At 45.4% G+C, this 17,811-nt stretch overlaps 2 protein-coding genes and 1 non-coding gene across 9 annotated transcripts in view; 2 read left to right on the top strand and 1 right to left on the bottom strand.

The window, feature by feature from the left end:
* The first annotated feature begins 186 nt into the window (after window positions 1-186).
* TRNAQ-UUG (transfer RNA glutamine (anticodon UUG)) lies at window positions 187-258 on the top strand. Its single transcript has one exon. It is a non-coding gene; the product is annotated as a tRNA-Gln (tRNA).
* Window positions 259-425: 167 nt separating this feature from the next.
* ABI3 (ABI family member 3) overlaps window positions 426-17,811 on the top strand; it is a 57,406-nt gene continuing 40,020 nt past the window's right edge. Inside the window, exons 1-2 of one of the 7 annotated variants that reach the window (XM_053261790.1) lie at window positions 11,550-11,586; window positions 13,388-13,482. The gene's annotated coding sequence lies outside the window, so the exon portion shown is untranslated. Of the gene's footprint in view, window positions 608-11,548; window positions 11,587-11,953; window positions 12,044-13,387; window positions 13,483-17,811 lie in introns of those variants that run through there. The other 6 variants (XM_053261793.1, XM_053261795.1, XM_053261796.1 and 3 more) reach the window with 6 other exon arrangements.
* Window positions 13,430-15,214, bottom strand: GNGT2 (G protein subunit gamma transducin 2). The gene is made up of 2 exons (XM_053261797.1): window positions 15,130-15,214; window positions 13,430-13,656 (listed from the first exon to the last, which is right to left on the bottom strand). Exons 1-2 carry the CDS (start codon window positions 15,211-15,213, stop codon window positions 13,531-13,533), a joined length of 210 nt encoding a protein of 69 aa, XP_053117772.1. The 5' UTR covers window position 15,214; the 3' UTR covers window positions 13,430-13,530.

Below are 17,811 nucleotides of genomic sequence, written 5' to 3'. Positions count from 1 at the left end.
CATGTTTGCTTTATTCCCCGCCCCCCCCCCCCGCAAACTGTTAGAATATTTTCCCGCTCTCTCCCTTTTCCTACTCAACCCACGCCGCTTGCGTGTGTGTGGCCTCAGTGTTGCTAACGGTAAATATTGCGAGGTAAAACATTAACAGTGACTGAGGAAGCCTCCTGCTTCACAAAGAAGTCAGTAGGTCCCATGGTGTAATGGTTAGCACTCTGGACTTTGAATCCAGCGATCCGAGTTCAAATCTCGGTGGGACCTCGTGGGACATTTTTGCAGGACGCCTACATAAATTTGTGGGAAGGCACTTAGGGCAACCAAGAGCCACCGATGGCTAAATTTCCAACCGGGGGAAGGGGGCTGCCTTTTGCGGTTGCAACAGCACTGGCTTAGTAACTGCGCATGCGTCGGACTTTGGCAGCCAGAAGGAAGAGGGAAAGCCAAGAACAGCCGGAGGAAGAGGAACATTCTTTTATCTCTCATTGGGTGCGGGGATGGAAGGCCGCACCCACTGTGGCTCCGTCATTGGTCGAAGCGGGCAAACGCGAGAAAGCCACTTGCATTGCTCGAGATGGTCTATTAGTGGCGCCAAGAGAAAGTTGAATGCAAGGTAATATACACAGTCAAGCGGTTAGGCGTCTGCGCAGTCTCTCTTCTTTCCCTCCTATTTTAAGTTAATATCTTCAATTCATTAAAGGAACCGTCTTAGGGAAGACTATGCTAACTGGATGCTAGGCATGGCCATGTTTTCTACCCCAGTCCCCCAAAATGTTTTATTGAACCAGTGTTTTTGGACTTTTCAACGTTGCTTGACTGTAGGTTAAGTGCGAGCTGCGTTTGCTTCACTAGAGAAGCACAAATAAACACTCACTGCAGGGCTTACACATGACCACCTAAGAAACGGTGCAGGGTTTTGAGAATGCACACTTGGGTTTTGAGCACAAGATGCTTAGCATAGTTTTAATTAGAGCTGCAAGCTTGAATTGGTAATTAGTGAATGCTTAGCTGATTAACTCATGGGGGGCAACTTTATTAGGCAAGGGTGGGTTTTATTTGGTGGGTGGTGAGCTGAGGGTACAGATGGTTGTTTTAGAGTCTGCTCTGGTTCTGATCACCGTAAATAAAAGGTGATTATTATTTACTATTAAAGGTTAGCCTTTCTGTCTAATAAGTGAGGAGTTGTCCTGCATTATATATTGGTTTACGCTTTCTTCAGTGTCATAAAAAGACACCATGTAGAGGTTTTGGTAATACATAAATCTAATTAAATGTAATTCATGAACAAGGAAAAACAATCAATTGAGATGACTGCCTTTGCTGTAATTTAGCTAGGCAATTTGAGGTTAGCCATTCCTCCAGGCTGAATGAGTTTTAAGAAGGTGCATTGCATCATGCATATAATCACTTCTGCCATGTGCAGAGGTGCACCTAGTTAATTTTGGAGCCTGGACCTAAGGGCCTTTGAAGGCACCCCCTCCCCTGCAAATCAAGCATCATCATGCTCAGCCAGGTAACCACACCACCCAGAACAAACTAAAGAGGATTTTGGGGGGTCCCAAATGTGGAGGGAAGAAGTTCAGGGGTAAGTGCACCTCTGGTCATGTGTGTAATCACTTGTGTGTAGGATTGTGTTTCTGCCATAGAAAAGGCAGAAATTGTGTTTCTGCCTTGTGTTTCTGCCTCAGCTTGTACAGATAGTTCTCTACCATTGTTTATTGTGTAATGGCTGCTTTTATTTAATATATGTATTCCATTTAGATCCTACTTTTTTTCCATTAAGGCAGCCAATAAAGGGTTCTCAGGCAGTCTCCCACTCAGACAGTGAGGCTATTCTCACGACCAGCGAAAATTGGGCTAGGAGAGCCTAGCCTGATTTTCGCTGGTCGTGTAAACTACCAGGCTCGCAGGCGGGTAACCCGCTGAATTGCCCCTGCCCTTAAACTGGGTTTGCAGAACGAGTGCTCCGCAAACATGTTTTTTAAAATCATGTGTTGCCACGGCGCAGCTCCGCACCGCGGCAGCTCACGAGTAGACCCCCGACTCGGAGGCAGAAGAGCAGCCTCCTGTCTCGGGGTTCTCTGTGGGGAGAGTGGGCTTAGCCTGCTCTCCCCACAAACCCGATTTGGCTCTTCTCACTTGATCATGAGAAGAGCCTCAATGTCTGAATCCAATCCTGCTTAGCTAAGGGTGACTGTCATGACTCCTACCAGAGCCAGAGGAGGAGGGGGTATTTCATTGGGGTTGAATTCTTGACTGCAAGAGATTCACAGTAGGTTGCCACCACCCGCTTTATTTGATTTTATGTTAATTTTATTCCCCCTACTAACTGAGCAAAGAGGCACCATTTCAAAGTGGTGATTCTCTTTATTTAGCAGGGGTAGCTGCTAAATAACTGCAATTGGGTAGCTGCAAACATAACCCTAACCCTTTATGGGCCTCCAAACTGGTTTGAAGGCAGCGGGGGTCTCCCTTTAAGAGCGGAGGAGGGTGCACTTACCCCCTGCCCACTGGCAACAGTTTTTTTAAAAGGCCCATTGGGGTGGCAGCGTACCTCCCTGCCACCCCGTTACCCTTGTCTTCTAGATATGACCAGAGGTTACCTGTGCACACCCATGCCAGCACATGCGCAGGTGTGTCAGCGACTTCCGGTCATGGCTGGAAGACCAGGGCAATGGGGCGGCAGGGAAGTACGCTGCCGCCCCAATGGGCCTTTAAAAAAACACCCTGGCAGCGGGAAAGCGGCTGGAGGGGTAAGTGCACCCTCCCTCCGCTCTTAAAGGGACACCCCCTACCGCCTTCGAACTGCCCTGCCATGGTTCCTTGCACATCCCTACTCAGCCCAGTGCTTCCTCAGGGCACTCCGGGCACAGAAGTAACTAACAGCCCAAAGCTTTCTCTTCTTCCGTAGGTGGCTGTGTGGGTAGTTGGCCCACCCTCTGGATTGGCCCTTCAGTTTTGAATGTCCTGGGCTTTCCCCCTTATTAGGGAAGGCAGTTGCTCTAAGTGAGGTCTAGTCCTCCCCTGAAACCTTACATTCACTGCAGTGACATATGTGGGATTCGTCCTATTTACTTGCGACAGACTGTTGAGGTAGCTTAGGCTCGCACTACAGAGGGATAGTGACTGATCCTTGCTAACGCAGTGAGCATGATGGCCAAGGGCGGCTCCACATAACCGCTGGAAAGTAAGTTGGTGGGAGCTGCTGGTTCCCAGTGAGCACACACTCCTGGCGTGAAAAGCTACTTCCGCCCATTTCCATGTTGTCCAAACCTGCCAGCCTCTTTTTCTGAGCTGCACTTCCTTTTGGGAACCCAACATTCTTACCTACATTTGACGTTGGGTTGGGCGGGGGAGGTAGCTTGGGAACTGGAGGTTGGTGGGTTTGGATGACATGAAGTGGATGAAAGTCGTAATAATAATAATAATAATAATAATAATAATAATAAATTCAATTTCTATACCGCCCTTCCAAAAATGGCTCAGGGCGGTTTACACAGAGAAATAACAAACAAATAAATAAGATGGAACCCTGTCCCCAAAGGACTCACATTCTAAAAAGAAACATAAGATAGACCCCAGCTACAGTCACTGGAAGTACTATGCTGGGGGTGGATAGGGCCACCCTATCTAGAATGTGAACATACACATATGCTAGGAGTGTATGTTCACTGGGAACTGGCAGTTCCCGCCAACTTACTTTCTGGTGGTTGTATGAAGCCACCCTGAATGGGGATATTTCTCACTGGTTCAAGTCCCATACTCTGGTTGTTATACCAGCCCATGGAGAGAAACTCTGGCCGATCATTCTGGAGCCTCCAATTCTAAGCAGTCGTGTCAGTATAGTTAAGATGAGGAGTCTTTTCAACATTCCACCAGTATAAGCCTTGAACATTCTATTACTTATAAAGTTGAGTGTATGTACCCAATCCCTCTGAAATCATGCATGCAGCAATCGGGGACAAGAGATCCTACTCCTCCGAATCTGGTGCAGATCCATTGCAAATTGGCTGAGATTCAGCAGTTTCCATGCACCCACACTTGCCTTGGTCTTTCAGTTGGACATTGGGCTGGGTAGGGATGCATCCAGGCAGACATTTAATGGGTGCAGCTTCCCTAATCAATTCCTAGAGAAGCCCCTGATGAATTTCTGCCTGATACATCTCTGATCAAGGCAAAATGTGGGTGCATGTCACCTCATTTCGAAAGTCATCATCATATACCAGACTGTACAAAGTCTTTACAGCTTGTATGGTGTGGAAGTTAAGATGAGCATAACTTAACTTGCAATTTCCATTCTTTTTAGAGCATGAGTGAAAAAGTAAAGCATCTTAACTCATTTTAAACTGAAGGTTTTTGGATTACATATAGGATGTATGTGCACAGACACCTATGTAATGTATACAGGCAACATAATGTCGAATTTGGCATGAAGTTGAAAAGCAAATTGACTAATGCATTAAGAACTAGGCTTGTATCAGTCAATGGAAGACCCATTAAGAAATTAATTCTGTGTGCTGTCATCTCTGAAATAAAAAGAGGAAGGAGCTAAGGGATGTCGAGGCACTGCTGTCATTGTTTCTCATATTTTCTTCATGTTACCCTCTATTATTCTATTTATTCCAAATGCCTTCATCAAATTCACCTCTTCCCCTACATGGTCCTTTCCATCCGGGACTCTCTTATAATAGAATGTTCTCATTCCCCATTCAGCTAGGACGAGCGAGTGTCCCTTTCACTAGTCAGGAAGATTCTATTTAACCATTTTTTCCTAGTAAAAGTGCATTCTTGTTGTCTGATAAAACCTTAATACATATTCACTACTGTACTTAATACATATTTATCACTATTGTATAATACACACTATATAAGCAATTATTTATTCTGATTTCCACCCAAAAAATTATTTCTCATCAAAAAAATGGGATGATGATTTGGTCATTTTATTTAGTACCAAAGCAGATACACACTTGCATGTTCAGACATGCTCCCTTCAGTATCTTCAAATAAGGAGCTCTTCTTATTATGCTGTTTCATTTGGGCCTCCAGCCCTTGCATTTCTTTGTTGCACTGTTTGCGTTTTGCACACATACTTGTCAGGTAAAGGGACTTCATATTCATTTACCTTCTTTCTGTTTGCATGTTTAGAGAGAGAGGTAAGGGCTTGAGTGTGAGTGTGTACACACCACCTGCAGGTTAGAACTGATCAGATCTGCTATCTTTCATTTTCATATACTTTTAAACAAGTATGTTGATAGAATATAATTAGAAGTTACTATTTATGATTATTACTATGATGATTATAGATGATTACTGTTTATTTATTATTACTATTTATGATGATATCTTTGACCTAGGTTCATTTTTTAAACAAATTGTATTAAAACATTAAAATTTGGTTTAAATGTTTAAAATTTGATTTTTTTTTTTAAAAAGGAAATACGTTTATTTTTATCCACCCTGCTTTTTCCAGAATAACTGTTTTGGAAGACTAGTAGCTTTTTTCTTCAGTACTTTTTGTGTGTAGCAGGGTGAGGCCCTTGTGTTTCTTTTGGCAAACTGGCCACAAGGGGGCACAATCTGCTGTCTTCCATTATTCACTGGGGAGCATAAGATGCACTAACTTACTGCGAGTTTACGGGGAGGTTTTACTGCGAACTTGAAGTTGTCCCCACAACCCAACACAAATAGTGGATTTTTTTTACCCCGGATATAAATTGGGTTACAGTCTAATGAAAAACCCAGTGAAAAACCCAAATTGTGTGTGAAGTGTTCCCCAATAACTCACAGGGACTTCGGGGTAAATCTAGCCGATATGTGACATAGGGACATAGGAAACTGCCATATACTGAGTCAGACCATTGGTCTATCTAGCTCAGTATTGTCTTCACAGACTGGCAGCGGCTTCTCCAAGGTTGCAGGCATGAATCTCTCTCAGCCCTATCTTGGAGAAGCCAGGGAGGGAACTTGAAACCTTCTGCTCTTCCCAGAGCGGCTCCATCCCCTGAGGAGAATATCTTATAGTGCTCACACTTCTAGTCTCCCTTTCATATGCAGCCAGGGTGGAACCTGCTTAGCTAAGGGGACAAGTCATGCTTGCTACCACAAGACCAGCTCTCCTCTCCTGTGAACGCGCCCCCTCCATTCCGGAGGAGATGCGAGTTAAAGGGCTTCAAAAGTCCCGTGTGAAGAGCTTCCTGGTCAATAGGAATTTCCTGAGAAAACTTGGGAAGTGGTGGAAAAATGGTTAATTGGTGAAAGGAGAGTGAGAATGTCTGGTCCAGAGGAAAACCATACTAATGTTTAACTTCTAAAGAATGCACTCAAAAACCCTGTCCAGGGCCAGTTGGTATGAACATGACCCAAAGACATCTTTCAGTTGCGTGTGGGGGCTGTTTATCTGCATTGCCCCTAAACATGCACTCCAGAACCCTGCAATGCGTGTTTAGAGGCCATTCAGATAAACAGCACCCACACTTGATTGAAGGATGCCTCCCAGCAGCACATCAGAACGTTCTTCAGTGACCTTGCAGTATCATCTTGGCACATCCCTGCCCCTCTTTGCATGTTTGGGCTGTGTTCATGTGAACTGGCCCTCATGTGTTTTGTTCAGCCCATGTACAATTTGTGTATAGTGTGTGCATGTGCAGTTATTTACGAATTAGGTCCAACACTTATACAGCAGTAGACTTCCTATCCGTCTCCTTCGTTTGATGGGGCCTGTATCCAGGTTCACTCTTAAAACGAGCTCATACACAGTCATTCACACAAATACACGTACATGTGTACAGACAACTGTACATACATGCAGTGGAATGTCTGAATAAGGAAGGAGACAGTGTTCTCTCTAATTTTTTTCATCTGTATGCGGAATGAATTTTGTTCTGGGTGGCAATATCAAGACAGTGTGCGTGCACATGCGTTCAGAATGGGGCCTTCCTGGTTCAACCTAAGCGGGATCTAAAGTTAACTGAGCGGACATCAAAAAACTTGTGAGCGCGCGCACGCCTTGTGGTAGCAAGCATGAATTGCCCTCTTTGCTAATCAGGGACTACCCTGGTTGGTGTTGAATGGGAGACTACCTGTGAGCATTGTAAGATATTCCCTTTAGGGGATGGGGCCACTCTGGGAAGAAAACCTGCACGCTTGCATGCAGGGCGTAGCGAGACCCCCGGTCGCCCAGGGACAAAATCCTTGTAGCCCCCTCATCGCACAGGTGAAGCATGCATGCCCCAAGACACGCCCCCTGCGACTGATGTCAGCGCAAGGAGCAGGGCAATAGACATCTCCCACCACCAGCTCTGCCCTTGCCCCACCACTGCTTCTTATCTTTGCCCCCGTGACGGCGGGGGACACTGTGGCTGGGCTGAGCTGGGCCTCTCTGGCTGACCCGCATGCCTCTCTCTCTCACCAGTTGGCTGAACTGTGCGCCTGCGCACCACTGCATGGGGGCAAAAATAAGAAGCAGTGGCTGGGCAGGGGCACATCAGGGCAGTCTGTTTTTTGGGGGGGCTGGGCCTCGGGACATTTGTCCCTGCTTGTCCAGTGGATGCTATGCCCATGCTTGCATGCAGAAGGTTCCAAGTTCCCTCCCTGGCATCTCCAGATAGTACTGGGAGAGACTTCTGCCTATAACCTTGGAGAAGCTGCTGTCAGTCTATGTAGACAATACTAAACTAGGTGGACCAACGGTCTGACTTGGTATAAGGCAGCTTCCTGTGTGCCTAAGGCTAAAGTGTTTCAAATACATTATCTTGATCATTCCTGCAGCAATCCTATAAGGCCAGCCAGCCTCATAATCCCCATTTTCCTCATTCTGACATAGGTTGCAAAGTAGCAATAGCAATAGCACTTACATTTATATACCGCTCTATAGCCAGAACTCTCTAAGCGGTTTACAATGATTTTAGCATATTGCCCCCAACATTCTGGGTACTCATTTTACCGACCTCGGAAGGATGGAAGGCTGAGTCAACCTTGAGCCCCTGGTCAGGATCGAACTTGTAACCTTCTGGTTACAGGGCGGCAGTTTTACCACTGCACCACCAGGGGCTCAGCTTTGTTTAAGTACACAGTACACAGCTTTGTACACAGTACACAGCTTTGTTTAAGTAAATCCGCTGTCTTGCAGAAGACCAATATTGTGAGTGACCTTCACAAACATATTTTTGGGGGGCACAGGGTGCTTCTGGGGGAAGGAGAGATAGACACTGGAGTGCCTGAGGAAGCTCTCTCCAGTGGGGATGCTTCTTCCCAGCATGTTGGCACATGCTTAGAATGCCAGCTACCATGTCAAATGCTAAATATCATTGCATGTTGGCTTTCAAAAACTCTCATATTGGTGTGCATCATCTTTCTGTGGAGTGCGTTCAGAACAACTTACAAACAGAAATGCAATAAGCATCAATGATCAGATATGAAGTACTGGAATCAAATATAGTTGGGTGTTGAATTGAATGCAAATCTAAAATACTCAACAAATTTCAGAGTGTTCAGAGAAATTTCTGAAATATATTGAACAGAATTGCCATGGAGAGAGCCAATTAGTTTCAGCTCTACAACTGATTCTTCACCTCTTCCACCACCTGGAAGCCATTAGTTTGGAAATGAAACCAAAGGTTGTTCACTTCCTACTTAGTGTGGTCACCTGAGGACAGCCATCTATATTGCCACAAGACTGTGGACCTGTATCAAATCATGAAAGCTCTGGAGTGCTGACCATGACCTCCTTGCTCCCTGTATTGTCAGGGAAATTATCTGAGAAGAATCCAAACAGGAAAGGCCTAGACGCCCAAATCCCTTTAAGAGAGATTATTGCATTCTGACGTAGGTTACAAAGTACGTTGCTTTGTCTAAGTAGGTCAGCTGTTTTGCAGAAGACTAAGGGGCCCTCAACCTGTTAAGGGCTGACTGACTTATTCATTACATTTCCCAGAAAGATGGGCATTTTCAGCTTGTACAGCAAAATGCACTTTCTGGGTTTTTGCAAAATTATACTGGTCCAGAGCAGTGTTCCCTGTAAGAGGGATTCCCAGATGTTGTTAATTACAATTCCCAGACTCCCCAGCTACAATGGCCTTTGGCTGGGGATTGTGGGAGTTGTAGTCAACCACATCCCATTGTGGGAGTTGTAGTCAACCTGTTCTCTTACAGGGAACACTGGTCCAGAGTGAGAGAACAAATCTCACAAATCTCAGAGTGGTGAGAACAAATGCAGTGTGCCCACAAGTCGCTGTGCCTGTGGAGAACACTGCTTGTGCAGAGCCTTCTATGCAAGGAATAGGTGTGAAGTGAGTTATCTGTTTACACAGATGTTGTATTACAAGCAGAACATGCTCTGTTTCCCCCTGTTTATTAGAGGTCGGCCAATTTGAGCTCAGGCCGAGGGCTATCAAATGGCCTATGGACAACCTGATGATAAAAGGTGATTACTGCCAGAGCAATCATGCTGACAAGTGCTCCAAGCTGCTGCTGCTGCTACCACCAAGATAAACCTCCCCGCAATCCTTCTGGGGGCTTACTTTGGTGGCAGCTTAGAGTGGTCTTCAAGTAGACGCATTGGCAGCTGCCATTTTCCTATGTCTAGAATGCATAACTGCATTACTGTGGCCCTTCTGCAGCTCTTGGACCACAACTCCCATATCCCTGACTGTTGGCCCCTGTAGCTGGGGATGATGGGAGCTGTAGTTCAAAAACTTCAAAAGCTGTTGTTCAAAAGCTGTAGTTCAAAAACTTTGGAGGGCCAAAGTTGTGCAGCCCTGCAACAATACAATGCCCCTGTCATTGCATCCAATAGTGCAAAAGTGGGAATGAGGGCATTGCATTATAGTGTGACTGCCCCATCTCCCAGCACTGCTAAGGGGGCCTGGAATGGTTGAGGGCTGCTGTGAACCTAGTGCTGGCATTGCCTGCTTAGCACCTCTTTTGCATGCTGGGTACAGAAGATCTGCATGAAACAAGTTCTTGATGTACAAGGATTCACATTTATGGTGGGTCCCACCAGTGTTCCCTCTAACAGGGATTGACTACAACTCCCATAATCCCCAAGCAAAAACCATTGCAGCTTGGGATTCTGGGAATTGCAGTCAGCAACATCTGGGAATCCCTGTTAGAGGGAACACTGATGCCTACCCAGAATGTGAGAGGGCCACTGTCATGCAGTACTCATGAAGAGGCACTGTTTGTGAGAACCATGGTGTCGCCCTCACAGTTTAGGCTGCCACCTTTAAGAGCACTCACAGTCTGTGCCTGAGGTGGCTTAGTAAGCAGGGCAGATTTATTTAAATTACTTTAGAATGCTTTACTAATGCTTTGCGGGTGTGTGTGTGTGTGTGTGTGTGTGTGTGTGTGTGTGTCTGATCTGACCATACAGGCAGACAGGGAGCCATCTTATTTAGTTATTATTTCATTTTTGGAAGGGTGGTATAGAAATTGAATTAATAATAATAACAGTAGTAGTAGTAGTAGTAGTAGTAGTAGTAGTAGTAGTAGTTCTGCTGCGGTAAAAAAAACCTGTTAAATGAAAGGTCCCACCATTTTTATCATAGAATCTTGTGGTGAAGTACATTTCTCCAGCAATGCTTGCCTGAAGCTTCCAAATAAATAAATTAATTACTCAAAACAGTGCATTTCCAATGCTGCACACAAAAATCTGAATTTTTAATTAAAACATCCAGTTAGATTATTGTATTTGTACATTACCATGCAATGAAGCATTTATAAACCAACTTCAAAACTAATGTTACTTTACAAGACAATTAAAGGTGGTGATGCCGTTAAAAGAACAAACTCTATTACTTTTAGAAAAAGGATGTGAAATTGGTCCTTGACAATAGTTATGGGCCTTATTTCAGAAGGCTTGAATCCAGGAATATGTTCTGTGTTGCTCAGTAGTAGCACCAAAAATAAAAGTGCCACCAAAGTGCATTTTTGGTGAGCAAAGTACATTTTGGGGAGGTGAGCTTTGCATGTTAGATTTCTGAAAGAGAAATAATGGTGTATATCATATTAATGCTCCTACCCTAAACGTGAACAGAAATGACCCCCATAGGAACTAGTCTTTATGTGTATTGATGCTCTTTATATATGCTGAATGGCTTTTAAAAAGCACACTCTGAGTATGTGGAAGTCTTTCTTTCAAGTAACCAAAGGGGTCCAGCCACGGAGAAGGGGTGAGGCAGTGAGCGACTTGTCTGGGGGAGGCTCTTGCTCATTTGCCCCCCTCCCTATGGAGCTGCTTCCTTCCTTTCTAAATATTCCCTGGGCTAAAATATGTAGCCTAGTTCAGAGATTTAAAAATAATAATAAAGGTGGGCAGCCCATCTGAAGAACAGGAAGAGGAGCAAGACTGACTGCTGACAACCTGTTTAGTTTGATAGACTTTACAACTTTAATAGAAAAGATACAAAGCTAGGAGGCTTTATTTGGAATCCCATGAAGGGGAAAGTGGACAGGATTAAGCTGGAGCAGAGAAGCAATGGGAGGGGAAAAGATTCCGCCCCCCCACCCACCCACAATCCAGCTTCACTTCTCCAGATCTCCAGTTCTCGTCTCCTGACGAAAAGCAGTAGGGGTATGCAAGGAACCGCTAAGGTCAGTTTGGTTCGAGTTCAAACCAAACTTGAACTGAACCGCCCAGGCTGTGAGCTGATTTGTTCAGCTCACCGATTTGTGAGCTGATTTGTTCAGACCACTGGCGGTGGTCTGGTACAAGCAGTCGAACCAGTTCTACCCAGTTCGGATGCTTGTAAGGGACAATCCAGTAAGGATTCCCCTTTTCAAACATGGGCTGGGGCGGGGGGGGGGGGTTGAAAAAAGGAGGGAGGGTGGGTGGTAGTTTACCTAACACTCCACCACGCTGCCGGCGGTATCTCCCCTAGGCCCCGCTGGTGCTCACTCCCATCAGTCCAGGCTAGTGGGGGCCTGGTTTGGGCCTCCATACTTCCGCAGAGGTCTGAACAGGGCCCCCACCAGCCCAGGCTGATGGGGGGGGGATCCCATTGGGATCAAGGGTGGCCCGTTGCCACCGAGGAACCATGCGGTGCATAAGGTAACTTCCCGCCCACCCTCCTGCCTGCCTTTTTTCAACCCCCCTGATGCTTGTAAGGCAAAACTTGACCGGATTCCCCTTTATAAGCATCCGAACCAGGCCTAACCAGTTCGATCCAAACCAGGCCCGGTTTGGCTCAAACTCAGACTGGCTCCTTTTTTTGGAGGGCCCGTCCGGTTTGAGCTTGAACCGGTCAAACTGGGCCAGTTTGACTCAAACCCGGTTAAAGCTTGAGCTGTTTCTCACACTCCTAAAAACGAGACATAATTTTTTTGTTACACACACATTTGTACAATATGTAGCTAGGCTTTAAGGATTTGTGAGAAATTGCTTTTCCCCAGCACTCAAAATGCAACATTCTGCAGCTGGGGAAATATAGTATTTCCCCCAGATACAACATGCATAGATTGAACCGTCCCTCTCCTATGCTGCCACCCTTAAGAGCACTCACAGTCTGTGCCTGAGGTGGCTGCTCCATCTTGCCTCAGCATAAAACTTTCTCTGCACATGCTAGTCCCTTGCTAACTTGGCAAAGAGGCGCCTTTTCAAAGTGGCGAGACTCTTCTGTTTAGCAGGGGGTGAGCAATTGGCCCTGTTTGTCTCACAGCATCCCTTCAGGGGCTGTTGCTGGTGTTTTACCTTGTGTTTCTACTTAGACTATGAGCCCTTTGGGGGACAGGGAACCATCTTATTATTTGTTCTATGTAAACTGCTTTGAGAACTTGCATTGAAAAGTGGTATATAAATAGTAGCAGTAGTAACGGCTAAACAGTTTGGGCACTTTTGACTGAATTCTCCAAGTAGTGTAGATGTGTGCCTAGAAAAAGACCTGTCATTGCCTGCCTCTTGTAAACGTCCAGTCAATCAGTGCAATGCATTACATTACTTTACAGCACAATCCTATACATGTTTACTCAGAAGTGAGCCCCAGTGAGTTCAGTGGGACTTACTCCCATTGTAAGTGTGCTTAGGTGTGCAACTTTAGGTACAAATATGGATTTCTAACTTGAGGTGCTCCCTTTCCCTTGAAAGGTACTCGCCTCTTAAAAAGAAATATCCTGCACAATGATCAGTCCTTTTCTACTGCTCTTCTATTTCAAGCTGGTAACTACTTTAAAACAAGAAACAAACCCTCTCAAAATCATAAGCTAACCAAATTCAAGCCTGCGTTGTTGTTTTTGAGCCAGCGACTAAAACCAGGCTTCTGCAGGGAACTTTTAAAGACTACAGTGTATTTACAAAATAGACATTGGATAGAAAATCAGTTCTTAGACAGACTGAGGTTGTCTTCTCTTGGTTTGTCTTGGTGGTGACCTCTTCCCAATTTCTTTCCTTCGTGGGTAGGTTAGATTCCAGCAAAAGAGTCCAATTGTTTTTCTTGCAGAGGATAATTGACGCTGTTACGCTAGAGACAGATGAGCAAAATTCTTACAGCCCAGGTATGGTATAAGGAGGGCGGCCGTGATCTTTTCTCGGTGGGGCCGGGGTCAGCTTATTATACAACCTCCCTTCTCCTTAAATGGGTTCTTGTCTTCTGGGATACCTTTTAAGAGTGGGTCTTCGGCAGACATGGATTCTATGTAGTCCTTGAGATCTTTTGCTGTCTTGGAGACCTGTATGAGGAGGAAAAGATTATTCTGAGGACTAGTCAAGGCTTTCTGAGGCAGAATATCTAAGTGGCACCCCTTTCCTTCTGAATTAACATGGGGCAATTAACATGCACTGGGATGTGCATGCACTCATACATTTCAATTGGGCTTGTGTTATGCAGGAGAACTCGCCCATAGATTGTGCACTGTGGGTAATATGTGTCCTGCTCTGTGCCATCCTAAATGGTGCCCCAAACCCACTTCCCAGAAGCGTATCTAGGGGAGAGGGGGCCCATGTTCTCTGCTCTCTCCGGTGGCCACTTGGAGTGAGGGAGATAATGAAGAAAATAGGGAGGGGTGGAGCTGGGGGGCCCTCAGGAGCTGGGGGCCCCGGGTTCTTTGAACCCATCCATTCAGTTATAGCTACGCCACTGCCTGTAGTAGGTGCATCAGCTTTCCTCATGGTACAACTGGCTCTGGGTTTTCTGAACGACCTGAAATCAGACTTAATTCTAAGTAAACCTGCTGGGAACTGGGATGCTAGACACTAGAACCAGGGGTCACCAATGAAACTGATTGCCAAATTTTTTTAGGTCTGACAAAAGGAAGCACTTTCCCCACACAGTGCATAATTAAGCTATGGAATTCTCTGCCATGCAACGTGGTGATGGCAACCAGCTTGGATGGCTTTAAAAGGGCCTTAGACAAATTCATGGAGGAGAGGTCTCTCAGTGGCAATTCGTCTTGATGCCTATAAGCTACCTCTACGTTCAGAGGCAGGAGGCCTCTGAATAACAGTTGCGAGGAGCAACAGCAGGAGAGGGGGCATGCTTTCATCTCCAGGCAACTGGTGGTGGGCCATTGTGGGAAACAGGATACTGGACTTGATGGGCCTTGGGCTCAGTCCAGCAAGGCTCTTATGTTATTAAAAAAAACAAAGGAATCTACAATGCTGGCTCACTACATTAAAAGAATCTGAAAACTTTAATTTCAAGCCCTTAGAGGTTTTTGATAGCTTGGCATAGAGTTTTGACTTTTAAATACATTTGAGTGGCAGGGGAAGAGAAACGCTCAAGCAGATTCTCCTAGCTTGAATTTGCTTGCAAAAGTATAAGTGCATATGGTCTTAATATGTTTTGTACTTTATGTGTTTGAAATGCTAAAGGTTGTTGTCATTAGGCAGTTGTCTGCTTCAAACAGCCTCCCCTAAATATTTGCAGCAGCAAGTTACATTGGGCACAGTCCACCATTTTAATGCTTGGTCACTGTTCTTGTACAACCCCCATTCATTTCAAGATGCCTTGTGCAAGATAACTTCCTGGTGGATTATGCCCCTTTATATTTTATCAAAGCAAAGTTGAACTACTTCTCTGACCATTCCACTTCACAATCTGTTCTGTATAATTCAAAAGGTTTGCTCACACTGGCAGCAATTGGTTGGTCTGACAAAAGGTGGCACTTCACTGTTTTGTTAGAAGAGGGTATGGAAATCATTACCTTTTGTCTTTCAGTTTTAACTTCCTTTTTCAGCTGGTCTATTTCCATCTTCAAGAGTTCTTTCTCGGTCATATCCTGGGCCATCTTGCCCTATAATACAAACATGAATCTGCATTAGCCATGTAAATGGATTTTAAAGCATTTTTAAAGGATTCTGTGTGTGGCAAATCTAAACAAATTATTATCTTGAGGAATGCTTTAAATGAGGGTGGCCAGTGGCCACAAGTACAGAATTTCTGTATTCTGAGTCACATGACAGCTTTTAGTGTAATAAAAGGCCTATTCAGACATTATGTTGTATGAGTGGATGTCTGGACACTTGTACATGTTTTTATGTGAATCATGTCTGTGTTTATTTTAAAGGCGAATCTGGGTAAACGCCCCTTCAAATGCAGGGTATGGATAGGAACTGTTCTGTTATACTTTGTGTGTGTGTGTGTGTTTGTTTGTTTGTTTATTGTTAAATTTATACACCGCCTTTCATTAGAACAATCCCAAGGCGGTTTACAGCAAAATTTAAAAACAAGATGGTAAAAAAGACACAATTAAAATATTAAGTGAAAAATATTAAACAAATCTGATTAAAAATTTAAAACAAAAGCATAAAAGTAATACAGAGTACAAAGAGCAGCAGCAGAGAATCAAATAAATGCCTGGGCAAAAAGCCAAGATTTTACACTCTTTCTAAAAGCTGTGATGGAGACCGAGGAGCGAATAGCCACCGGGAGAGCATTCCAGAGTCTGGGGGCAGCAACAGAGAAGGTCCTGTCCCGTGTGCACGACAACCGAGCCTCCTTCATTGTTGGCACCCGGAGCAGAGCCCCCTCAGATGACCTCGTCAAGTGGGCAGTAACCCTTGGGAGCAGGCGGTCCCCTCAGGTATCCCGGGCCCAAACTGTTAAGGGCTTTAAAGGTCAAAACCAGCACCTTGAATTGGACCCGGAAACAAACTGGTAGCCAATGCAGCTCTTTCAAAATGGGTGTGATGTGCTCCCACCAGGCAGCTCCAGATAAAACCCTAGCTGCTGCATTTTGCACTAGCTGAAGTTTTCAGATATTCTTCAAGGGCAGCCCCACGTAGAGTGCGTTACAGTAATCCAGCTGTGACGTGACTAAGGCATGGGTAACTGTGGCCAGATCTGCCTTCTTGAGAAAGGGACGCAGCTGGTACACTAGCCAAAGCTGTACAAAGGCACCCCTGGCCACCGCCTCCACCTGAGCTTCCAAAAGCAGAGCCGGGTCCAGTAATACCCTCAAGCTGCGTACTTGCTCCTTCAAGGGGAGTGAAACCTCATCTAGAACCGGTAAAATCTCCTCATCCCGATTGGCTCTCCTACTGACCAACATTACCTCCGTCTTGTCCAGATTCAATTTCAGTTTATTAGCCCACATCCAACCCATCACGGCCTCCAGCCCCCGATTCATGACATCCACCGCCTCCCTAGGATCAGATGACAAGGAGAGATAGAGCTGAGTGTCATCAGCATATTGCTGACAACTCAGTCCAAGTCCCCGGATAACCTCTCCCAACGGTTTCATGTAGATGTTAAACAGCATGGGAGACAAGACCTAACCCTGCGGGACCCCACAGGCCAATGGCCACGGAGCCGAGCAGTAGTCCCCCAGCACTACCTTCTGGACCCTCCCCACAAGAAAGGACCGGAACCACTGCGACACAGTACCTCCGATTCCCATACACGAGAGGCGGCCCAGAAGAATGGTATCGAATGCCACAGAGAGGTCCAGCAGAACCAACAGGGACGCACTCCCCCGTCTAGTTCCCAGCATAGGTCATCCACTAGAGTGACCAAGGCAGTCTCAGTCCCATATCCGGGGCGGAAGCCAGATTGAAAAGGGTCCAGATAATCCGTATCATCCAAGACCCTCTGCAGCTGGGACACCACCACACGCTCTATCACCTTGCCCCAAAAGGGCAGGTTAGAGACCGGTCTATAGTTGTTGTTGTGTTCAACATAATGTGTGAATAACTGTACCTTTGTACAGATCTGTACCTGTGTATACTGTACATGTGTATGGGTGTTGAACATAACATCTGAATAGGGTGACAGCTATGCTGTTGGGTGATGGCTATTGTTCTTTAATGATTTTCATTAACATAATTTTTTAAAATCAAAACATTCTTAATTTGCATGTCCGAATTGCCATAAGCCATCTTGGGGACCTGCTTTGGAGGCAAAATAAGTTTAAAACAAAGCAAATTAATTAACTAACCAGCTTGATCCCGTTCATTCCAGGAGCAGCTGAAAGCTGTGAGCACACTGCACTATCTACAGAAAACACCACCTAGTGTTTGAAATCCATGCGGATCTTTATACAGTAATCCCTCGACCTACGAACTACTCGATTTACGTTGTTTTCGAGTTACGAGTGACAAAAAAGACCGGAAGTAGTTGCCGGTTTAGATTCAGCTTACTCGACCTACGAATTTTTAGATGCGGCTTCCTCGAATTACGAATGTTTTCAGACTTCCGTGGTGCGCTCCTGGACTTACGAAAATTTCGACCTCCGAACATGCGTTCGGAATGGATTATTTACGTAAGTCGAGGGACCACTGTAGTGTACTGTCTTGACTATCCCTCCCTCCCCACTGTCTAAGCACTCAAGCTTGGCAGATTCACACATAGGAACATAGTAAACTGCCATATACTGAGTCAGACCCTT

The sequence above is a fragment of the Hemicordylus capensis genome, chromosome 6 (assembly GCF_027244095.1).
Source record: "Hemicordylus capensis ecotype Gifberg chromosome 6, rHemCap1.1.pri, whole genome shotgun sequence".
Lineage (NCBI taxonomy): Eukaryota > Metazoa > Chordata > Lepidosauria > Squamata > Cordylidae > Hemicordylus > Hemicordylus capensis.
Note: the sequence above shows the minus strand (reverse complement) of the source record. Positions and strands in the feature narration are given on the sequence as shown.